At 41.8% G+C, this 25,899-nt stretch overlaps 1 protein-coding gene across 1 annotated transcript in view; it reads right to left on the minus strand.

Annotated features, from left to right (window-relative positions):
* Positions 1-25,899, minus strand: part of CPA6 (carboxypeptidase A6) — a 297,565-nt gene that overhangs the window by 8,601 nt on the left and 263,065 nt on the right. The window contains exons 5-9 of the mRNA XM_044295393.1: positions 19,618-19,719; positions 15,766-15,882; positions 15,547-15,657; positions 1,769-1,856; positions 134-336 (exon numbers count right to left, since the gene is read on the minus strand). Coding sequence (XP_044151328.1) covers positions 134-336; positions 1,769-1,856; positions 15,547-15,657; positions 15,766-15,882; positions 19,618-19,719 — 621 coding nt within the window. The remainder of the gene's footprint in view (positions 1-133; positions 337-1,768; positions 1,857-15,546; positions 15,658-15,765; positions 15,883-19,617; positions 19,720-25,899) is intronic.

A 25,899-nucleotide genomic window follows, 5' to 3' on the forward strand; every position in this document is an offset into this window, starting at 1 on the left:
TGTTTCAGAACGAGGGTCAGGTAACATTCGCACGTGACTGTACAGTAGGCCCCCAGAATTCATTTTACTGACGGGCCTTAGGTATCCCAGTCCGACACCAGATACATTAGCATGTGATTATAAAATGACTTACCACACACACGTAGTTTGGAATGGCATCATATTGGTATGAGTAAGGATAGAGTACCATTTGAGCGTAAGCATGGAACGATATGTAAATTTTAATAAATTTTCTCCTTTTCTGGATAAATTGAGCAACGGCCTTTACTTCTGGCTCGGACTCAGCATACGGTCCACAATAGGTACTGTCACATGGATTAAATGAAGCACCTTCCTCTGGAAAAAGAAACGCTAGGAAGTATTATTGAGTAAAAGAAATGATGTTGCTGCCACAATATTGTAGGTAACCACAATGTAGGTAGTTCACAGTGTCAAGGGTTTCTCCATAATTTAGAGCTATAAGTGGAGTATTCATCTAAACAGCAAGCTGCAATTTTACAGCAGTAACAGTCAATGGCGCACACTAAACATAATATCAAAGCCTGTGAGAAGAAGGTATCAAAATGCTGGTGGTAAGTGTAGGAATGCTGTGCTGGAATATAGTCTATGAAACATAACCACTGAAAATTACTTACCTTCCTCCCGACGCTGGATTCACCGCCTTCTCCTCCTGGACTGCAATGCCCCCCTGTGCTCTCTCGATGTTAACATTCAGTTTGACATCACCACAGCCAACTGGCCGCAGTGGAGCCTGTCACCATCGCGGGCCAGTAATTGGCCGCAGCAATGTCAAACCGGATGTTTATGGCAAGGGAGCCCAGCAGAGCATCACAGGCCTTGAGGAGAAAGAGTGGGGAGCCAGCAACTGGAAGCAGGTAGGTAATCTTCCCTTTGCTGTTAAGGTAAAGTGAGGGGGAGGGGTGTTGCCAACCCCCCAGCACCACCACCACCACCATTCTTGCACAGTCACAACCCCTTTAATTAATATAAGGTCCTACTTCTATCACATTCTGACCTTAAACTTGACATATATTCTGGGAGTCTAAGCATGTCTCTAAGTCAGAAGTTTATATATATATATATATATATATATACACACACATCACAAGGTCACAATTTACACATCTGCTCATCTGTTCACTTTCGTTTTTTATTATTTCCTTTTAATATCTATGGAAGGACCTGAAAATGGCTGCCCATCGACGGTCCCCAACCAACCTGACAGAGCTTGAGAGGATCTGCAGAGAAAAATTGCAGACATTCCCCAAATCTAGGTGTGCAAACCTTGTGGCATCATGCCCAAGAAGACTGGAGGCTGTAATCACTGCCAAAGATGTAATGATTTTCCTTTGTAAAATTATTAAAGAGGCATTCCAACTTAAGAACAAAACCTGCCCCATGGCCTGCAACAGCCTAATAAAAAATAACACCCACTTTGCCAATCTGTCGGTGCTGCCGTTCCAACGGTGGCTGGGACCCTGTTACTCTTCGCTTTATGCCCCTGTATTGACACGGCAGGAAATTACTTGGAATGCCGCTCAGCCAATCACTGTCTGCAATGATGAAGCCGCCATAATCAGTTACATTCCAAGTCATTTCCTGCTGTGTCGAGAGGTCAGCAGGAAGTGAATCACAGCAGGGACCCTGCCAGCAGCGGGGATCAGCAAGATGAGTATATTTTTAGACCAGGTATTGAACAGGCTATTTTATTGGGCTGGAATCGCTGTGACATGCTGGTTTACGGCGTGACATAGGAAAAAGTACTTACGGCAAAACTTTACTTTCCAGTTCCTGTTAGCATCTACTCCATAGCAGTTGAATCTCATTTTAGACCTTGTTTTTCTCCAAAAACGATCCTAAATGAGCAGATGAGAAATGGCTTTACATAAATTGTAAAGAAACACTTTTAGCATTTTATCTAAATGTAAAAAAATGCATGGTTGGTTGTTGGCTAAAGACAAATACATGTATTTTGGCAAACTTTTGATTGACCTAGGAGGTTGTCACAGATACACCTACATTGCCAGTATGATTTGCACCACCACAGGGGACATGAAGCATTACACAGTTTCCACTCATATCAATGGGCTGTCCATGTGATGTAAAGACATGCAGGGTCCTCCATGGTGTTATTGGCAGTGTTTTATCTAGGTGGGAATGGGACATATAGAGGGGTGCTCATACTTGACTAAATCAGTTGATAGAGCAGCCACCCGACCTGGCCAAGCCTGTATGCTTATGTATCAGCAATAAACACATGTGCTTTTCTGTCAGTTAATCTCTTATATTGATGTAGGCAATCAGCTGATGTGACAGTGGCCCAGCATACTTACTCATATGTAAGCATGCTGATCATACAGTAATAGTACTCAACAAAAGTATGTCAGTATGGGTGGCTGCCATATCAGCTAGTGGCACACAGATGCAGGGTTTTAGGGTCTGACAGGTCTTGGACCCCTAACACTGCCATTGATTTCGATCAGTATTGAAGAGAGGTACTGTGGTCTATGTTCACTTGCCCCCTCAAACTGCCAAGGCAGGCTCCACCTCATTTTGGCATTTGGCAGTAGAGGAAGGAGCCAGCATCATTGGCTACAGCCTGCCAGGCCCAGCAAATAGATGGCAGCACACCATCACAAGCTGCCTTCTGAGTAAGTATGACTGGCATGGTGCTGATGCCCGCTTCTTTCCTCCTCTGTCTCTTCCTCCACACCTCAGAAGGTATTGGCACCCTGTGAATCTATGAAGGGACTGGTCAGGGGATGTGGGCAGTTTAATTCAGTGCACTCTAGAAGACAATACAAAGAAATATACAGTACAGTATATAAGTGTAGTGACCATAAGTGGGGATAAATGTATAATCTCTGGGGGTCAGATCATTGATCACGAGAACTGTGTCCCCTGTTTGAATGAAGCATTGGTCACAAAGTCTATTCAAAGTCTATAGGACTGATGGAAATCTTTTCATTGGGTAAAGGCAAACCTAGCCTCTGGTTGGAGACCCCATATATCAGCTCAGAATTATCTCAGACGTTTAATGATCCCGACAACCCCTTTTTAGGTTGGCATGAGGTCTTTTGACAAGAATGTACCGTGGATTCGTAAAGTTTTAGACCATTTCACTTTTTTTTGCACATTTTGTTACGTTGTAGTATTGTGCTAAATCTGTGCTAATTTATTGAAAAGGAAAAACTAAAATATTGCATTGACATACGTAAGTATTCAGACCTCTTACTCAAGACTTAGGCCCCTTTCACACGGGCGAGATTTCCACGCGGGTGCAATGCGTGAGTTGAACGCATTCAGGGCTGGTGCAAGGATTTTTGCCATCCTAGGCAAAAGCAAATTTTGCCGCCCCCTTGACTCCGCCCATTGACCACACCCCTTTACCCGCCCCCTTTTCAGCCACCTATTGCATGCAACATTTAAATATGGTCGTCTACCCTGTGCTAGTCTATGGTCATGTATCCTGTGCCAGTCTGACTATGGTCGCGTACCCTGTGCCAGTCTGACTATGGTCATGTATATATAATATCCAGCCATTGTCTGCCATCTAGTACCATCCCAGTGATGCCAATCACTCTGCACTGTTCAGCAGGTTGGCACACCAAACGCGAGCAGTGCCACCTATTCACTGCCAGGCGCCATTCAGCCACTGTCTGAAATCCTGTGCCACCAGGGCAACATAAAACAGTATGCTGCCTTGTGCTCTCTGCCAGTCTGCCACTGTCCTGCACCCTGTACCATTCATAGCTCTTTAGACAGTCTGTGCCACCTATTAGGCTCCATGTGACACTGCTGGGCACCCTGTGCCAGTCAGAATCTATGGCCCCTAGGTCAAGCAGCAGGTGTGCCCTGACCCTTGTACACAAGTGTGTGCCACCCTGCTGCCAGTCACTGTCCTGCAGCCTCTGACACCCTAGTGCAGGTTGTCAGAGTGCGGTTGCTAGGGGTGCTCAACAGGTTCTGCTCCTCGCTGTGCTCCAGGTCCACATTGCCTTGGCTCTTGCCAAGATCATGTGTCTTCGGCGCATGATCCTGCGAGACCCACCTCTGAGATCAAGTGCCTATCTCCTCCCCCCTCCATGTGCCAGTATCATGGGGCCAATAGCCCCCCCTCCCCCGTGGCAGTAAAGTAACAGTCCGGTATATAAAAAATACAAAACACTTTTATACCTACCTCCATGTCAGCCTCTTATATTGAAGATTTGGTGCTCGTGTTCTTATTTAGCCTGTCTTTCAGAAAAGTTTATGCTGGGATTCAAACCCATGACCTTCTGTATCAGAGGCAAGGCATTTACCCACACAGCTATGAGAGCTGTATAGCCAGTTACTATATATAAGACTTCTACTGTAGATAACTTTGATACCTAGTGTATATCCATACACATGACAGCTGCCCCAGTACACTGTGTGAGGATGTAGTAGTGCTGGGTGTGTTTAGGCAGCTGTCGTGTGTATGGATGTACACTAGGTATCAAAGTTATCTACAGTAGCAGTCTTATTTTTATTTTTAAATTTTTAAGTAACTGGCTGTACAGCTCTCATAGCCGTGTGGGTAAATTCCTTGCCGCTGATGTGAAAGGTTGTGAGTTCGAATCCCAGGAGAAACTTTTCTGAAAGACAGACTTTTCTAAATACACCAGGGTCTCGTAGCTGTGTGTCAGCTGCGTGCCGCTCGCTCTGCCCTAAGTGACTGAATAAACTCGCACTCGCAACGCATCTAGCCGGCAAGTACAGGAACAGAAGGAGTCAAGGAGATGATGTCAGATGATTCACAAGTAGGGGGCGGGGTGCAGGCGGCGGCTGGGTGCTACTGCTTGGGATTCGGACTCCAGAATTCCGGCGCCCCCAGGCAGAGTGCACTCTACGCGGTGGCCTACTCTGCTTATGGGTGGCGCCGGCCCTGAACGCATTGAACCCGCACTGAATCCGGACCCATTCATTTCTATGGGGCTGTACATGAGCGGTGATTTTTACGCATCACTTGTGCGTTGCGTGAAAATTGCAGCATGCTCCTCTTTGTGCGTTTTTCACGTAACAAGCAAGTGCGGATGCGGTGAGATTTTCACACGCGGTTGCTAGGTGACAATCGGGATGGGGACCCGATCATTATTATTTTCTCTTATAACAGTTATAAGGGAAAATAATAGCATTCTGAATACAGAATGCATAGTAAAATAGGGCTGGAGGGGTTAAAAAAAAAGATATATATATTTTAACTCACCTTAATCCACTTGTTCGCACAGCCGGCATCTTTTCTGTCTTCTTTCTTCAGGACCTGGGTAAAGGACCTGTGGTGAGTGACGTCACTACGCTCATCACATGATCCATCACCACAGAAGAGATGTCGGCTGCATGAACAAGTGGATTAAGGTGAGTTAAAATATATATTTTTTAACCCCTCCAGCCCTATTTTACTATGCATTCTGTATTCAGAATGCTATTATTTTCCCTTATAACCATGTTATAAGGGAAAATAATACAATCTACACAACCTTGAACCCAAACCTGAACTTCTGTGAAGAAGTTCGGGTCTGGGTACCACAGTCGGTTTTTTTTATCACGTGTGTGCAAAACACATTGCACCCGCGCGATAAAAACTGAACGGAACGCAATCGCAGTCAAAACTGACTGCAATTGCGTACCTACTTGCGCGGGTTTGCCGCAATGCACCGGGACGCATCCGGACCTAATCCGGACACGCTCATCTGCAAGGGGCCTTACTGTACACTACGTGCAGAATTATTAGGCAAATGAGTATTTTGACCACATCATCCTCTTTATGCATGTTGTCTTACTCCAAGCTGTATAGGCTCGAAAGCCTACTACCAATTAAGCATATTAGGTGATGTGCATCTCTGTAATGAGAAGGGGTGTGGTCTAATGACATCAACACCCTATATCAGGTGTGCATAATTATTAGGCAACTTCCTTTCCTTTGGCAAAATGGGTCAAAAGAAGGACTTGACAGGCTCAGAAAAGTCAAAAATAGTGAGATATCTTGCAGAGGGATGCAGCACTCTTAAAATTGCAAAGCTTCTGAAGGGTGATCATCGAACAATCAAGCGTTTCATTCAAAATAGTCAACAGGGTCGCAGGAAGCGTGTGGAAAAACCAAGGCGCAAAATAACTGCCCATGAACTGAGAAAAGTCAAGCGTGCAGCTGCCAAGATGCCACTTGCCACCAGTTTGGCCATATTTCAGAGCTGCAACATCACTGGAGTGCCCAAAAGCACAAGGTGTGCAATACTCAGAGACATGGCCAAGGTAAGTAAGGCTGAAAGACGACCACCACTGAACAAGACACACAAGCTGAAACGTCAAGACTGGGCCAAGAAATATCTCAAGACAGATTTTTCTAAGGTTTTATGGACTGATGAAATGAGAGTGAGTCTTGATGGGCCAGATGGCTGGATTGGTAAAGGGCAGAGAGCTCCAGTCCGACTCAGACGCCAGCAAGGTGGAGGTGGAGTACTGGTTTGGGCTGGTATCATCAAAGATGAGCATGTGTCGCCTTTTTGGGTTGAGGATGGAGTCAAGCTCAACTCCCAGTCCTACTGCCAGTTTCTGGAAGACACCTTCTTCAAGCAGTGGTACAGGAAGAAGTCTGCAAGGTAAGAAAAACATGATTTTCATGCAGGACAATGCTCCATCACACGCGTCCAAGTACTCCACAACGTGGCTGGCAAGAAAGGGTATAAAAGAAGAAAATCTAATGACATGGCCTCCTTGTTCACCTGATCTGAACCCCATTGAGAACCTGTGGTCCATCATCGCATGTGAGATTTACAAGGAGGGAAAACAGTACACCTCTCTGAACAGTGTCTGGGAGGCTGTGGTTGCTGCTGCACGCAATGTTGATGGTGAACAGATCAAAACACTGACAGAATCTATGGATGGCAGGCTTTTGAGTGTCCTTGCAAAGAAAGGTGGCTATATTGGTCACTGATTTGTTTTTGTTTTGTTTTTGAATGTCAGAAATGTATATTTGTGAATGTTGAGATGTTATATTGGTTTCACTGGTAAAAATAAATAATTGAAATGGGTATATATTTGTTTTTTGTTAAGTTGCCTAATAATTATGTACAGTAATAGTCACCTGCACACACAGATATCCCCCTAAAATAGCTAAAACTAAAAACAAACTAAAAACTACTTCCAAAAATATTCAGCTTTGATATTAATGATTTTTTTGGGTTCATTGAGAACACGGTTGTTGTTCAATAATAAAATTAATCCTCAAAAATACAACTTGCCTAATAATTCTGCACTCCCTGTAGTTTAAGCCTCTTTGGCAATCATTACAGTGTTCTTGGATATGATGCCACAAGGTTTGCACACCTAGATTTGAGGATTTTATGCCATTCTTCTCTGCAGATTCTCTCAAGCTCTGTCAGGTTGGCTGGGAACCGTTGGTGGACAGCCATTTTCAGGTCTCTCCATAGATGTCCAATTGGGTTCAAGTCAGGGTTCTAGTTGGTCCACTTAAGGATATTCACAGAGTTGGCCCTAAGCAGCTGTTATGTTGCCTTGGCTGTGTGCTTAGGGTCATTGTCTTGTGGGAATGTGAACCTTCTGCTCTTTATGAGGTCCAGAGCACCTCTGGATCTGTTTTTTCATTAAGAATATATATGTACTTTGTTTCATTCAGCTTTGCCTCAACCCTGACCATTATCCCTGCCCCAGCTGCTGAAAAAAAAACACCCCTACATCATGATGCTGCCATCACCATGCTTCACTGTATAGATGGTATTGGGCAGATGATAAGCAGTACCTTGTTTCTTCCAGACATGACTCTTAGAATTGAGGCCAAAAAGTTCAATCTTGGTTTAATCAGACCAGAGATTCTTGTTTCTCACAGTCTGAGAGTAATTTAGGTTGTTTCATGTGTCTTTTACTGAGGAGAGGATTATTTGTGGCCACTCTTACATAAAGCCCAGATTGATGGAGTTGTGCAGTGATGGTTAATCTTCTGTAAGTTTCTCCCATCTGTACACAGGATGTTTGGAGCATAGTCAGAGTGACCATTGGGTTCTTGGTCACCTCTCTTACCAAGACCCTTCTCCCCCTATTAGTAGTTTGGTCTAGCAGTCAGCTCTAGGAAGAGTTCTGGTTATTCAAAACTTCTTCCATTTAAGGATTATGAAGGCCACTGTGTTCTTGGGAACTTTCAGAGCAACTGAATGTATTTTTACCCTTACCCTTCAGATCTGTGCCTCCTCACAATCCTAATTCCGAGCTTTACAGGTAGTTCTCTCCTCGTGGCTTGTTTTTAGCTCTAATGTGCATTGTCAGCTGTGAGACCTTATGTAGACAGGGTTGTGTCTTTCCAAATTGTGCCCAATCAACTGAATTTACCAAAGGTGGACTCCAATCAAGGTGTAGAAAGAGAGGGGAGGCCCCCAGAGATAATTTTTTAATGTCTAAATGCTTATGTCCATGTAAAATTTTAGTTTTTTCTTTTTAATAAATTAGCAAAAATTTCTAAAATGCTTTTTTAACTTTTTCATTGTGGGGTTTTGAGTGCAGGTTGATGGACTTTATTATTTTTACTATATTTTAATTTTACATTTTTGTATTTTTGCATTAAGGCAGCAACATAACAACATGTGAAAAAAGTGAAAGGGTCTGAAGAATGCATTGTAATAATTGGTTATTTGTGTACGTGTTTCTTCATTTTTGTAATCACACCATTAAAATACAATAGAAGTAGAAGGCAAAAGAATCTCTAAGGCTACTTTCACACTAGCGTTGTTTAAATCCGGCGTTCAATTCCGACACCGGAACTGCCCGCCGGATCCGGAAAAACGTGTGAAAATGGATTACATTTCAATCCTGATCAAGATTTTGATCACAATGTAAAAATGCATTGGAAAAAACGGATCCGCCATTTATGGACTTTTTTTTCACATTTTTCTGGTTTAACATGCAAAAGCCGTATCCGGTTTGACTGAACACACAGCGCCGGATCCGGCGTTAATGCAAGTCAATGGGAAAAAGGCCTGATCCGGCGTTCAGTCAAAGTGTTCAGGATTTTTGTCCGGAGGTAAAAATACTGCATGCTACGGTTTACTGAAAAGCCTGATCAGTCAAAAAGACTGAAATGAAGACATCCTGATGCATCCTGAACGGATTACTCTCCATTCAGAATGCATTAGGATAAAACTGATCAGTTCTTTTCCGGATTTGAGCCCCTAGAACGGAACTCAGCGGCAGAAAAGAAAAACGCTAGTGTGAAAGTACCCTAATGCAGGCAATCTCTATTTGCTCACTTGCACTTATCACTCACCTATTTACACCCAAATTAAATTTTTAATTGACATATCAATTAATGAGCTTTTCATTATTTTGTATTTTGCAGTGATAAGGGTACTTTCACACTTGTGTTAAACTTTTCCGGTATTGAGTTCCATCCTAATGCATTCTGAATAGTGATGAGCGGGAGGTGCCATATTCGATTTTGCGATATTTCGTGAATATTCGTATGAATATTCGTGTTATATTCGTCAAAATCGAATCTAATTTTTTTTGTCTCTTCTGAACTTAAGTTTGGTTAAATATTTGGTTAAAAATTATTATAGCACTATATTAGCTAAATTGCAGTCTATGTGTATTTTACTAAATTTCGTAATATTGCTCTAACTTCGTCTTTTAGAATATTCATTATATTGCTATAACTTCGTCTTTTAGAATATTACGAATATTCTAAAAGACGAAGTTAGAGCAATATTAAGAATATACGTAAAAAGTTGAAATCGCAATTCGATTATTATAACTTGAATTCATCGAATTGCGATTTCAACTTGGACCTGGTTTACTATGGTTGCTGCTATATTCCATATTCGTTAATTCTAGCCTAATATGGAATATAGCAGTGCTAAGTTGAAATCACAATTCGATTATTATAACTTGAATTAATCAAATTGCGATTTCAACTTAGCACTGCTATATTCCATATTAGGCTAGAATTAACGAATATGGAATATAGCATTACTAAGTTGATATCGCCATGCGATTACTTCGAGTTATATTAATCGCATTGCGATTTCAACTTGGACCTGGTTTACTATGGTTGGCTTCAATGTCTTGGTAGAATTTGCGAATATGACGAATGTATTTGTCATATTCCACAAAACGAAGATAACGAATGTATTTGTCTATTCCACAAAACGAAGATATTCTCCATCTTCGTTTTAGCTACCTATTCATCAACTTCGCAAATTCTAGCAATCATATAGGAAAGTTGACTATAGAGACAGCTAAGTTTAATTCGCTATGCGATTATATTACTTAGCTTTTTTTTTATAAATAGAATAATTATAATAATTATCAGGTATTATAATTATTCTATTTATTTTAAAAAAAAGCTAAGTAATATAATCGCATAGCGAATTAAACTTAGCTGTCTCTATAGTAAACTTTCCTATATGATTGCTAGAATTCGCGAAGTTGATGAATAGGTAGCTAAAACGAAGATGGAGAATATCTTTGTTTTGTGGAATAGACGAATACATTCGTTATCTTCGTTTTGTGGAATATGACGAATACATTCGTCATATTCGCAAATTCTACCAAGACATTGAAGCCAACCATAGTAAACCAGGTCCAAGTTGAAATCGCAATATAACTCGAAATAATCGCATGGCGATTTCAACTTAGCACTGCTATATTCCATATTAGGCTAGAGCTAGAATTAACGAATATGGAATATAGCAGTTAAGTTTAAATCACAATTCGATTATTATAACTTGAATTAATCGAATTGCGATTTCAACGTAATTCTCAAATCCGACAGTACATTCTAGTATATGGAGACGTTCCCATGGTGATGGGGACGCTCCATGAGCACGGAAGTCGGCAGAAGCGGTAACGGGCACTGACTGGAGCATAAAAAAAAAATAAAAAATACGAATATTCGATTTCGTGAATATATAGCACTATATTCTAAATATTCATGAAATCTCGAAATTGCGATATTCGAGAAAAAAATTTGCAATTCGAATATTCGCGCTCAACACTAATTCTGAATAGAGAGCAATCCATTCAGTATGCATCTGGATGTCTTCAGTTCAGTCACTGTACGCTTTTTGGATGGCGAATTATTCGGACTGTATTTTCCCCATCCAAAATTCCAGAACACTTGCCGGAATGCCGGATCAGGCATTATTTTCCATTGAAATACATTAATGCCGGATCCTGCCCCAAGTGTTCCGGAAAAACTGATCCAGTTTTGCAGTCTGCGCATGCGCAGACCTTTAACAATGTGAAAAAGATCAACGGAAATCATCGGATTTGTGTTTCTGGATGACAACAGGAGAGACGGAATCCGGTTTTGCAATGCATTTGTGAGACGGATCCGCATCCGGATCCGTCTACAAGTGGTATCCGTTTGCATGCAGATTGCCGGATCCAACAACGCAAATGTGAAAGTATCCTAAGTTGGGTGACAATGAATGTGTAGAAATGCAGAGACATGTATACACATTTCCTATTACAATATATAATCCAGAACAATTATTAAAACGGGAAGCAAAGAAAAGAAGACATGGTCTGTGATAATTTATTGCAGCAGAATTGACCTCGTTTATTGATTTAATGAGGCTTGATGGTACTAATTCCTGAGGGCTGGTAATTGGCCTGCTGACAACATCAGTTAAAATTAATTAGTGATAATTGGCTGCATACATTGCATATACCGAGTGAATACATTAATTCATTAAAAGACTTGATTGCTAAAAATAAACAGGTGTTACTTCCTTTTGTCACATCAAAACAAAAGTCAAACTTGACAGTCGTTAAGAATTCATACTCGAAACAGGTTGTAGACATTCCTCCTGCCAGGTACAGTACTAGTCTTTTACTATCTGCGGTCCTGGCCGGATAGGGCTGTAGGGTGGGTAATTGTTTTATGATACTTTTTTTGGTCTGCACAGTCTTTCATCTATTTCATGTAGATTAAACCATTTTCACTATCGTCAGGAAAACTACCGGCCAGGTATTTACATTACCTGACACTTTATCGCCCCTAGCCCTTTAAACTCTGGCTCTAAAAATGCAGTAGATTAAGATGCCTGCTCTCAAAATAAATCTATACTAGCTTTGCCCATATCTGTAAATCCATGCAGTGTCTATAGTGTACAGATACCTTTGTGGCCGCTCAGAGCATCGTCAAATTAGACAGCAAGTGCCATGTGGGCAGTCCCCATTCCAGCATGTTCTCTGGGTCTTGTTTGCAAGATCTCATCGCTGCCTCCCCTTTGTCTCTGACAGCATCTACCTTTTCAGACATCACTGCTCTCACATTGAAATCTGAAAGGGGGAATACTGCGCATGCGCCAGGCCAAATACAGGAGACACATGCGCAGCAGGCTCCCTGCGACAGGCACGATCCATGGATTTTCTCTTGGATGTCTTTTGATTTCCTGTGTCATGTGCTCTACTCTGTCAGGCACTGTATATACTTTTTTTTTTTTTTTTTACAAAACATATAGCAGATTTAGGGCTTGTTCACATCTGCATTGGAAGCTCCATTTGTTACAGATTCATCAAAAACAGCGTACAACAAAAACTGAATGGACCTCATTATAGTCATTGGTGTCTGCTTGGCGCCGTTGGGTTCAGTTATATGCAGGCATTTCCATTATTTTTGTTACTCCTGTAACAGAGTGAAACAATGGAAATAACTAGCGGTGATTTGAACAAGCGCCTACTGCATGTCAGTAAAATTGTAAAAATGCAATAGGGGAATTACATGTTTCCACTGGAGACAGTTCTTTGATAATGGTCTCTTTTCTTATATCCTAAGTGATTTCTTTTTAGTTCCTCTTTTATTCTCTAATTGTATCCTTCAGTTTAGTTTCCATGTTCTGTGATTTACATTGTCATGCACAGCTTTACAGTATTATTGAATTCTGCTAACATTTTGCATATTAACATTTTATAAAAGTAAAAGAATTGATTATTTTTCTTTTGTTAAATAAAACTAACCCTTTCACCATAAACGTTCCGGCAATACTGATATTTTAAAATCATTGGGCAGAGATTTATATGTAGTCAATGGAATTATTATTATTATAACGTTGGTATCATTTCAGGGCCCCACTTTTTACTCATGTTTCCACCAAAAATGATTTGAAGTCAATCACATCATGTGGGATACAATAATATACATTCTTTACCTGTACATACATACACATATATATATATATATATATATATATATATATATTGTGAGGCAGTGACAAGAGTCATTTATGATGGGAGATATGTGTCACTCAGAATGCTACAGGAAGCATTCTAAAAGGGGTTTTTCTTTGCATCGGGAGCATGTGACCAAAGTGCCTGGCCTTCGTGGAGTAAAGGCCTCTAAATTAGTTGTCCACTAAGGTAGTTGGTGGACACCATGATAGATAGTATAGCTGGTTCCAGCTAGTCCGGGTCGGGCTTTTACTGGGAACAGGCAATGTGCTGGGTGGGTGCCTGTTCCCCATGCTTCAGTCCAGGACTTATGGCATGCATATGTCCAGGGATTCTATTTAATCTTGCTGCTGGACTTAGGTGTGTTTCAGTTTGGGAAAGAAAGTACTCAGTGTGAGGTAACATTGTCAGTGGGTGCTGTGATTGTTTGACCTGGCTATGATCCAGATTTATTGGCTGTACTTATTTGGAGAAGCCTAAATAAAGAAGACTTTGATGAACTTTGGGGTGTCCCTGTGTCATCGCCAGTTCTGTGAGAAGGTCTGACAGACGGCCTTCTCCATCTCTTGTATGACGTTCTTTGTTTTGGTTTCACTTTGTCATCTCCTTTACTTCTGCCAGGTGTCACTTATTTAGACTAATCGTCTTCCTTTATATTCCCTCCCATACTGCCTCACTTTGCGGTTTATACTACTTCCTGGATGAAGTGTTCACTGCTGGAGGCTGCTGCTGCTGTTTGCTCAGATAAGTCTTTTCCTTTATTGTGTTTCCTTGCTGGCTTTATTCTAGGTGACCCTGAATCTGTCCGTATTAAGTGCAGGGAGCCGGTGGTCGTGTCCCCTCACTATTATAGGGTTTTCAGGTGTCACACAGTCTTAGGTACGTGGGCATGCAATCGTCTACCTTTGAGACCCTTGCATGTGCATAGCAGTCAGGGAGAGCTCTTAGGGTTTGAAAGGGCTCACCTATATGCTCCTTAGTTTGGTATCAAGCCAGTCGGTCGTTTTTTTTATAAGTTCCATCTATCTGCAAATTCATCTGTGACACCCTGCCTCTGTACACTGGTAAAGTGAGTACGGTTCCTTACTATATATATATATATATATATATATGTATAATGTCTGTAAATCGCTGCAGAATAATATTTGATTGTTTGCTATAAACTACAACTACACTGATCTCTTACACTGGTTTTTATAAATCTCCCCTATACTGTCGCCATTGCTAAATAGTAATTGTTACAATATCTGTTCACGTCTTCCATTGTATGCTGCGTGGGAAGTTGCCGGATACATGTGTTTGTGTATCTATATTTGTGGTGTAAACAGGTTTATTGTGATTGTCCATATTGCCTCCTTTGCTGGCTTAATTAATTTTTCCATCCCATTATACACTCCTCGCTTCCAGGGGTTATGGCCACCTCTGCAGTGCTGATACAAGGTGGACGGGATGGCAGCTGCTGTGCATGTGTGCGCCTATGTGCCCTCCAACGGTCCCGACGCATTTTTCTTTAGTGCATGGAAATGAGCAGTGTATAATATGATAGAAAAATGAATCAATCCAGAAAATGCGTCAATATGGACAATCACAATAGATTAGTAAGAGCCTTGTATTAACTTTGTCTACATGATACATGCCATTTTCTGAAGTGAGACAGCCCCTTTAATGTACACTGTAACCTGGTAATTTATTTTTATAAAAGTTTCATCTCAATTCATAAAGGGGTTTTCCAGGATTTATAATATTGATGACCTATGGATAGGTCACCAATATCAGAAAGGTGTGGGTCCAACACCTGGCACCCCGCTGATCGGCTGGTTGAAGAGAAGGCCGTGTCCCGTGCGAGCGCAGCCTTCCCTTCATTGTTTACCTGCTCGCCGTCGAAAGCGCAGCGGTGAGCAGGTGTAACTATAAGCTGTCCCCTTCACTTTTATAGGACGGCTTCTTCCAATTCAAGTGGGACGGCTTGTAGTTACACCTGTCAATGGCAAGCAGGTATATAATGAAGAGAAGGCTGCACTCACATGGAGCGTGGCCTTCACTTCAACCAGCTGATCAGCGGGGGTGCTGGGTGTCGGAACCCTGCTGATCTGATATTGATGACCTATCCAGAGGTCATCAAAAATCCCAGAAAACCTTTTTAATACATATTGGCAAATCAAATCACAAAGTCCTAAAATTAAGTGATAAATCTTTGGATGCTGGCAGCTGCCTCTAGGGGGAGCTGAATGTCTATGGATTAATACACCTGCTATGGAACTCTGCTGCAATGTAAGAATACACTAGTGATGTGTGCTTGGAAGAAGTTTAGTAGCTGCCCCCTTCTATCATAACTAAGAAACTTACGTGAGTCCAACTATACTTGTATCCATCTACATTGAGTACTGGCATCACATAGACATAGAGAAGGTCCAGGATTTTTTTCATAATTGGATCAGTTTTATAGGTATTAACAGCCTATGAAGAAGAAGACAAATTAATGACTAGTTTCTAATCTTTATCCGGAGGTTAATTCTATGGAAGACTGAAAAATATCTTCCTAGACGGTAGTTACAGATATAGTACCTCCTTTACAAACCACTGACAAAATGCCGGTCCAATCCATTCTCTCGCATGAATTCCACAGTCTATCCACACTTCTCTCTTGGAGGACTTCTTAGTGGAAAATGGCTTGGCTCCCAACTGATTGGAGAGAATCTGTATTTAGTGATTATATATAAAATCAGTGCAATTACTACAAATTAAAGGGATTATCAGGGTTCAGCAAATGGCTTAGAATAAAAATGGGAGCAGTACTTACCCAAGTAACTGCAGTGTATCCAGTGCTGCTGCTCCTGTTTTCCCCACTGGGCTTAGTTTACCCAGCTGCAGTGAACAACATGAGACCACTGCAGTCCACTGCAGACCATGACCCACTCAGAATCGGTTGGATTTCAAGCAGGCAGAAGTCAATATAAAGGGGTTTTTCAGGAATTCTTCCCTATTTAGTAATGGCCACTAGTGTGTATGACCTGATGAAAGACTTATACTTACCTGCTCCCTACCACTCCGGTCCTGCATCCTGGCTCCCGTTTGTCCATCTTCTGGTCCTGGGCTTGTTTACTTCTGGCTGGGGTACGGACATAATCACCTGCGCCGGTATAGCCAACGACTGGCTTCAGTGGTGATATGTCCGCAGGCGGCACATCACTGCTGGGTCACATGCTTCATGGGAGCACGTCACAGCTGAAGTCAGTCATTGGAGTGCACAGGTCATCATGTCCATACCCCAGCCCAGAAGTAAACGAGCTGGGGACTGAAAGATGGACAAACGGGAGCAAGTGCACAGGGCCGAAGCAGCAGGGAGCAGAGGAGGTTTGCACTAGTTTTGCTATGGTCTAAATAACTAACTAACAGGGAAGAATTCTTTATAATTGTCTTCACAGAAACTCTTCACAGGAGGTCACAGGTACCTAAAGGGAACCTGTCACTGGGATTTTGTGTATAGAGCTGAGGACATGGGTTGCTAGATGGCCGCTAGCACATCTGCAATACCCAGTCCCCATAGCTCTGTGTGCTTTTATTGTGTAAAAAAACTATTTGATACATATGCAAATTACCCTGAGATGAGTCCTGTATGTGAGATGAGTCAGGGACAGGACTAGGAAGGTTAATTTGCATATGTATCAAATCGTTTTTTTTTTTTACACAAAAGCACACAGAGCTATGGGGACTGGGTATTGCGGATGTGCTAGCGGCCATCTAGCAACCCATGTCCCCAGCTCTATACCCCAAATCGCGGTGACAGGTTTCCTTTAAAAGCATCAAAGCAGGCCTGGCCAGCCGCAAAGGGTTAATAGCAATGCAAGCCATCTGTGATTAATTGGAGAGGCTCAGTAGTTTCCCAGACAAGGCTGCAGTGGTCCTATGTACACTGTATATGCAGATTGTTGCAGTGGCATAGATGGTGGCATTTTAAAGGTGAAACCCTACTAAAGGTCAGTTTAATATATATTTGGAAATTGATAATTCATTAATTGCATTACTTGATATATGGACAGCTTAATCCTTAAAGGGGTGTCATTATAATGAAGTAAAGGAAATATCACAACTGGAGCATTTTTGTAATAGAAAGTAAATTACAGTCAGAAGATACTAAGGTCACCGTTCAGAGCCACAGCCAGCAAAGTTAGACACTGCTACCAGTCCACTCCAGTTGGTAGAAAGCTAAGCGGACCCCTAGGTTCTTCACCAGAGCCTGCCGCACTCGGCTGCTAGGGACACATGTTGTGTCTGCTGAGTAAGGTAGCAGAAAACTGGTGTGAGCTTGCCAGAAGCAGACCTTCCAAAATGGTTGTCAGGAGTAGTCCAGGAGAGATGGATAGTGGCAGAATAGCAGACAAAGGGTTATTCCAGAAATAAGTCATAGTCAGATTACCAGGAGAAATGGTATAAGCCAAATCAGTAGATGAGGGGTTAATCCAGAAAACGATCCACAGTCAGAATATCAGGAGAATCAGAAAACAAGGAGTTAATGCAGAAAACAACTTTCAAATACAGTAGGAAGTGTCACAAAGCGCAAGAGCCAGGATACGAAGGCAATCACAGGCAATGTTGCTGAGTTGCAGTCTTACACCCAGACATGCGCAGTATCTTTGCTGGATAAACTCCTAACAGTAACTAGTTTTTCATGCTTGATTATATTAAAATTGCATTTAATGGTAGGGCAGCCTGTTAAAAAAACACTAAACATAGAAAATGGGCTAATAACAAAAAGTATCTCAGCATTTCCCCCTTAATCTCCTTCTTTCCTTTGGTCATATTTTGTGTGTGCCCTAGGAGCTCAGCCCCACTCCTCCTCCTCCTGACAATCCTGGGTCTGGTTGTAGGACAACAGTCCAGGGCAGGAGCCTCCCTCTGTCCTGTCTGCAGTAGGGCAAAAAAATCATTAAGCCCTCAGTCAATGCCCAGACGAAACTGGAACACCAGCCAGAAACTAACCTGTGATCTCTGCTGGATTTCTCCTAGACTGATTGTTTCAGAAACATATAATGAACCCTGCAGACTGACAAACAGGAGCGACAACTATATTTCTGGTTTACCTTTGTCATTCATTTCCCTTAAAACAAGTTCTTAACATTTTCTCAAGAGGTACAGATATCAAAGTAAGAGCTTGACCTCCACATACAGGTGAAACTCAAAAAAAAAATAGAATATCGTGCAAAAGTTAATTTATTTCAGTGATGCAGCTTAAAATTAGAATTTTGTGAAAAGGTTCAATATTCTGGGCTCAAAGTGTCACACTCTAGTCAGCTAATTAATCCATACCCCCTGAGCAAAGGGGACCTCAAAATTGTGACTTTGGGGTTTCATAAGCTGTAAGCCATAATCATCCAAATTATAACAAAGAAAGTCTTGAAATATCTCGCTTTGCATGTAATGAGTCTCTCTCATATGTTAGGTTCACCTTTTAAGTTGGATTACTGAAATAAATTAACTTTGCACGATATTCAAATTTTTCGAGTTTCACCTGTGTGTGACTGAGTGGTAAGGAGCCATAATACAGTGCCTGTTCCTCTTTATGGTACTGTATATGTTTTTATGGATTTTTTTTTCTGCATGAATGTTATTCCTCCCCAAAATTATTTGCAAGATAAAACTGATATGGTACCTGTTATAGAATATCATAAGGAACCCATATGGAAGTATGTGGATTTGATATAGACCCTGGATGGAATACCATAAGAAAACATGCAGTCAAAAAATACCATGCCATACAGTGCAATTGTGCATCTGTACAGTGGTACCATGTGCATGAGTCTTAAAGGGGTTGTCCCATAAAAAATGTTCTACAGTTTTCAAACTATCACCTGGGTAGGAATACTTTGATAACTGCATGTATTAAAGCATAGCCACTGAGTTATTTAGTAAAATGTATCTGTATAGCTCCACCTGTTGTTTGTATTTTCTCTTATTTCTTTGTCCTGCTCACTGAGATGGCCGCACATGCTCAGTTTCACCTTTCAGCTGCCTCCTGAGCTGTGATAGGGAGAGCATGGACACGCCCCCTGAGCTGTGATAGGGAGAGCATGGACACGCCCCTTTGGCTGAAGCAGAAAGGACACTCCCCTTGAGCTGCCAGCTTGATATAAATCTAGCAGAGCAATGAATGAGGGGCTCTCTGGATCCATGTGAGGTACAGGGCTGGTTCTAACTTTGTTAGAAAGTGATTCTCATGTATTATGATGTCTGATTTTCATTTTTTACATTAGTCATGGGATAACCCCTTTAACAAAGTTCCAGAAAAATCTGTATACATTTTATTTTCACACTTGTACATGTTTTTTGCAGCAATATAGGAATACTGTCAATTTTTTTCAATGGAGCATTGTTAGCAGGAAATCACTGCTTGGGTGTTCAGGTTCTCAGTGCTCTTACCTTGAGTACATACAATGGTCTTCCCTCATAGGATGTTCCCAAGGAAAACATATGAACAAGGTTGGAATGAGTTTTATTCATGTGATGCATCCACTTTACAATCTGGAAGCAAAGAGATTTCATATTTCATACAACTGTATGTGTGGAATGAGCTTTTTAGGCCTGTTTCACACAAGTGATGTTTCTGTCCACAAGCAGTCCGTTTTTACAATGGATTTGTTTCAATGGGTTAGTGCACATGAGCATTGTTTTTCACTGACCATCTGTCCATCCAGGAAAAATCGCAGCATTTCCTATCTTCATTTGTTCACACAGGACTGGTCTGTTCAAAACAATAGGTCAGTGAAAAAAAACAGAACTACACTAAAAGACTATCCCTTAGGCCTCATGCACACGACCGTTGTTGTGTTCCGTTCCGCAAAATGGGGTTCTGTTGTTCCGTGATCCGTTTCCGTTTTTGTTTCCGTGTGTCTTCCTTTATTTTTGGAGGATCACCAGACATGAAGGAAAGTAAAAACAAGTCTAAGTCAAGTTTGCCATGCAAATGATAGGAAAAAAACTGATGCGGATGACAATCTTGTGTGCCTCCGTGAAAAAAATAGGACAGGTTATATTTTTTTGACGGACTGGAACCACAGATCACGGACGCGGATGACAAATGGTACATTAGCCGTGTTTTCAACGGACCTATTGAAAGTCAACGGAACACGGAATAAAACAATGGACGTGTGCATGAGGTCTAAGGCTGAGTGCACACGGCCGTGAACAGTCCGTGGTACCCCGGCCTGGATTCCTGCTGACAGCAGGAGCGCACGGCGTCATTAGTTGCTATGACGCCATGCACTTCATGCCGCGGCTGCACTACAGTAATGCACTCGTATAGATCATAGTCAGCAGGAATCCAGGCCAGGATACCACGGACCGTGTGCATTGGGCCTCAGGAGATATTGAGTAATGTTCTTCAGTTTTTCTTCACGTGCTTGAAAAACATATAAAAAACTGATCCTCTTGGAAAAGCATGAACTTAGGCTACTTTTACACTTGCGTTGTTAATTCTGGTATTGAGATCCGGCAGAGGATCTCAATACCGGAATTAAATGGATCCATTTTGATTTTGCACATCAGGATGCATCCGTTCCGTTAGGATGTGGTTGTGTGAAATGAAAACGGCAAAAAAACGGATCCGTCACTAAATACATTGAAAGTCAAAGGGTTAAAAAAATGGATCTGTCACCATTGAATTACATTGTTTTCAGTGCCGGATCAATTTTTTCCCCCGTTTTTATGAACGGGCACAACACCGCAGCTTGCAGCAGTTTTGTGTCCAGTCACAAAACGGAATGCTGCCGGAACGGAAGACATCCTGATGCATCCTGAACGGATCTCTTTCCATTTAGAATACATGAGGATTAAACGGAAACATTTATTTTTTCCCGGTATTGAGATCCGGCAACAAAAAAGTAGTCTTAACAGATTTGGAGAAAACACTGAAGACAACTGAGGGAAAAACATCAGTTTTTCGCTGACAGAACTCAGACTAGTTCCGTATCACTCTTGTGAAATAAGCCTTCTAGAATCATTGACACATCCCATAGTAATTGACACCCAGTCTGCATTTGTGCTGTAAGGGCACGTTCATGTTCACACATCAGAATCCAGTGCAGAAATCCGAAGCTGACCCGTGGATCTAAGATGCAGATGTTCAGCTTACATTTGCGGATCCGCCTGTGGATTTTCATTCTATAGGGCAGGGCTGGCCAACCTGCGGCTCTCCAGCTGTTGTAAAACTACAATTCCCACCATGCCCTGCTGTAGGCTGATAGCTGTAAGCAGTCTAGGCATGCTGGGAGTTATAGTTTTGCAACAGCTGGAGAGCCGCAGGTTAGCCATTCCTGCTATAGAGCTAATCTGCCCGTTGCAGTTTCTGTATGGAGTCCACGCCAAGTATGAACATGCTCCTTTTTTTTCAATCTGCGACATGGATTCCAAATCACCGCATTATTCCTATTATAATCAATGGTCAGTTAGGAAAATGCACCAAAATGCACATCGAAAAGACCCTATATGAACATAGGTTTGATAGTTTATCACATCCACAATCTAATTCTTATTCTCCTGAATCTGATCCAACGCCAGATATCCACACCCCATGCACCCAGAAGCATTACAGATTTCGGCTGTTGACTGGTTCCTGCAGCCTTATATCCACTCCACTATTGTGTTAAGATGGCCGGACCACTGTACAAATCAAGCACTTGTACCTTCTACCCTCTTTCCTCATAGATTGTAAGCTCTTGCGGCAGGGCCCTTATTTTCATTGTTTTCATTGTTGAATTGTCTGTTGCTATGTTATTTATGACATGAGCTCCCTGAACTGTAAATCGCTGCAGAATATGTTGGCGCTATGTAAATAAAGATTATTATTAATAACATAACCTAAAAAGTACAAGCCAGTGTTCACATACAATTTTATTAAAAGGGAACCCATCGACTGTTCTATTTCAGTACTTGTGCTTCTGTTCCTCATAAAATAACAATTATAGAGTATTTTGCCATTTCTCTATTATTTCTCCTGGAAATGTATTTAACCCCTTAAGGACGCAGGGCGTACCGGTACGCCCTATTTCCCGAGTCCTTAAGGACTCAGGGCGTACCGGTACGTCCTAACTTTAAATGCGGATTCCGGCACCGCGGGGGTTAATGGGAACTGGATGCCGGCTGAAATTCAGACCTGCGGTTTGCTGCGCTTTTTGCAGTTTCTGATCAGAAACTTTAGTGTCCCTCAAACATAGATTTTACACCCCCCCTGCACCCCTGCATGATTTTTTGCCGGCGGGTGGTGCGGGGGGGGGGGGGGGAGTTGTGGGCGGTGCGGGAGGCGGGCGGTGCGGCAGGCGTGATCGCGATCCCCCGCCCGCCTCCCCTTGAAAATTCGTTGGTGGTTAGTGGGTATACCAGGGTGCCAGCACATTGCTGACACCCTGGTATAAACGGCTGACATCGGCTGACATCGATGGGTTAAAATGGAAAATTAGGCAAAAAAATGAAATTCTCAAATTTCATCCCCATTTGCCAATAACTCTTGTGCAACACCTAAAGGGTTAACAAAGTTTGTAAAAATCAGTTTTGAATACCTTGAGGGGTGTAGTTTATAGAATGGGGTCATTTTTGGGCCGTTTCTATTATGTAAACCTCGCAAAGTGACTTCAGACCAGTAGTGGTCCCTAAAAATTGGGTTTTTGTAAATTTCTGAAAAATTTCAAGATTTGCTTCTAAACTTTTAAGCCTTGTAACATCCCCAAAAAATAAAATATCATTCCCAAAATGCTACAAACATGAAGTAGACATATGGGGAATGTAAAGTCATCACAATTTTTGGGGGTATAACTATGTATTACAGAAGTAGAGAAACTGAAACTTTGAAATTTGCTAATTTTTTCAATTTTTTGGTAAATATGGTATTTTTTATGCAAAAAAATTAACTTTTTTGACCCAATTTTAGCAGTGTCATGAAGTACAATATGTGACGAAAAAACAATCTCAGAACGGCCTGGGTAAGTCAAAGCGTTTTAAAGTTATCAGCACTTAAAGTGACACTGGTCAGATTTGCAAAAAATGTCCTTAAGGTGAAATAGGGCTGAGTCCTTAAGGGTTTAAAAAGTAACAACTGGGCGTAACCATTCCCCGTGTCAATTTATTTTTTTTACCATTTGGATCATGTCCCTACATACTTAGTGCTAAGAAGATCAGGCCAGTATGTCAATGACCCTATTGTCAAGGGCGATAGTAACTATGGTTGAGCGAATCGAAGTTAAAGTGGACTTCGATATGAATTTCAGGAAAAATTTGATTCGCTTCAAAGCCGAATTTTCCCATGCTTGGAAATCGTGGTAAAATAAAATAAAATAAAATCTTATACTTATCTAATCCATTTGAGCGCAAAGAGGCTACCATCCCATGCAAAATCTCGTGCACGGTGACGTATGACGTGGCCAATCTGATGACGTCATCACGTGCTACGCAAGATTCCAAGCAAGGATCTTCAAGCAAGATGGCAGCTGCTCAAATGGATGAGGTAAGTACAATTTAATTTTTTAACCCGTGAAAGGCCTTAATTTTCATCTCAGGTGCCGTGATCAGTGGTGAACAGGGCATCTGATGGGGGCGGTGCAATCGCCATTACCTGTCGTTGTACCAGCTATTTACAAAGAAATGTGCTTTGTGATGAAGTAATTCGTCACAAAGCAATTTTCTTTTTGTAAACTTTGGCAAAACACCCGAATTGAATTTTTGAGAACTTTGCTCATCTCTAATAGTAACACCCAGATGACGTTTTATTCATACATCTCCAGGAGGCATAACAAAGGGATAGCACAAGCAGAATTCCAAAAACACATTGATGCTCCAGAATGATCTCACATGATGTACCTGTGAGGAATATTGTCTGGTCCTCTTTAAGTACTCATGTTTATTACAATTACCAAGCTTTCATTACTTTTGAAGAGTTTACTCCTAGCTCTTTTAGGACCGTATAGACACATCTGAGGTACTTATAGACAAGTCGTACAGTATGTAGCACTGGACAACATTGTGTAAACCTGGGGTCGGCAACCTCTTGCACCCCAGCTGTTTTGAAACTACAAGTCCCAGCATGCACACTTGCTCAGCTGTTCTGAGAAGTGAATGGAGCATGCTGGTAGATACTAGAGTCAATACTCCTGTACGATCAATGCAGTTAACAAAAGCTGACATTCCCTGTTAACAAAAGCTGACATTACAGTCCATTAGGTAGTTAAAACTGCTGTAAAAGTCATAACTGGATTGGCAGTAATGATGTGTTTTTACTATGACAAGAGACACAGCTGCATTCACCTGCGGCAAGGGACAGTCTGCTGATGGTAAGAGATGGTAAGTCCGCTGCTAGCTATAGTCATTATATGTAATATGCCGTTGTACAAACACTTGAAACAGTACAGTAAAACATATAAGAAACGATCATCCAAAAAGTGGTCTCTAGTGGGGATATCCTCTTAAAAAAGATCTGTCACCTCTCCAGACATGTCTGTTTTAGTAACCACTTGCATTGCCCATGTAATAACAATTCTGGAGTATTTTTTTCTTATTGCAACGGACGGGTTCAGCATCTTGGGGATCCCTTGCCCCTTTGGAGGTTTCTACGAAATATGTCCCGCTTATAGAGCAAGTAAACGTGACGCCAGTTGCAGTTAAGCAACAAGGACATGGAGTCCCCTTTGTGGATGGTAGTGTTGGTACCTAGTGTAGGAAGGCCAGAGTGGTGTTAAATAGGTCACAATATTCCTGGAGATGTTGTGTAGCACTTTGTCACGGTGCTCCTTACCTGGATACGGTTGGATCCCAGACGTGGTCGTCCGAATCAGTGCAAAAGGGGTAGTTAACTTGGATAGTGTAGAAATAAAATTGAGTCCAGACTTGGTTATATAAAGGTTCAACAGTTGCTTTACTTGGCATAAACGATAATCCATACAGTTTCCAGACTTTATCTTGGTTCCAACAGGTTTTAGCAGGACATTGGCAGGCAAATAACTTCTGCAAAACAAACTTCTCACTGCTAAATCTGTAGTGTACTCTCTCAGGTCTGCTATGCTGTAGCTTTCTCAGCTCTGCTATGTCAGCAATAATAAATAGGAATGCTTTACTTTCTGCTTGATGCTGTTGTTAAGTCTGTCCCCCACTGTGATCCTCGGAACTTCTTGTCCTGGTTGGCTTTTAGGGAGAGCTCAGTCCCCACCAGGGACGAGCATCTGCTTTCCTCCTTATAGCATGGAGTACAGAAACCAACTGGTTCTACCAAGATTGTACTTGCTCCTTGAAGGAGAGTATAAGAGAGCTGTAAAGCCAGGTTCCACCCTTTGTAGAGTAGCACTGCCAAGTCTGCTGCCATCAGCTGGGGAACCAGGTTATTGCATGAACAATACAAATGCATAAGAAGAAATGCACACTACATGGAGGACCTGAAATAAAAGCATAAGATGACATGGTTATTGCAGATGCAGACAGAAGCAGGGTGTAGGAGTGGTAATGTCACTTGGGGGCGTTACATTCCCCCTTACTCAAGAGGCAAGCCGCCCTCGGCTTGTGCTTAGGGTAAGTTCCAAGGGTACCCAAGGGAAGTTAAAGTCCTGCATTAAACTATATATACAGTTACTAACTGATGTAGCAACGGCTACCACAAGGTCTCTGCCCAGATGAGTAGGGTGTCCGAGAACAGTTTCCCTCTCAAGTATAACCAGAGAACCAAAC

The sequence above is a fragment of the Bufo gargarizans genome, chromosome 5 (assembly GCF_014858855.1).
Source record: "Bufo gargarizans isolate SCDJY-AF-19 chromosome 5, ASM1485885v1, whole genome shotgun sequence".
In the NCBI taxonomy this organism is placed as follows: domain Eukaryota; kingdom Metazoa; phylum Chordata; class Amphibia; order Anura; family Bufonidae; genus Bufo; species Bufo gargarizans.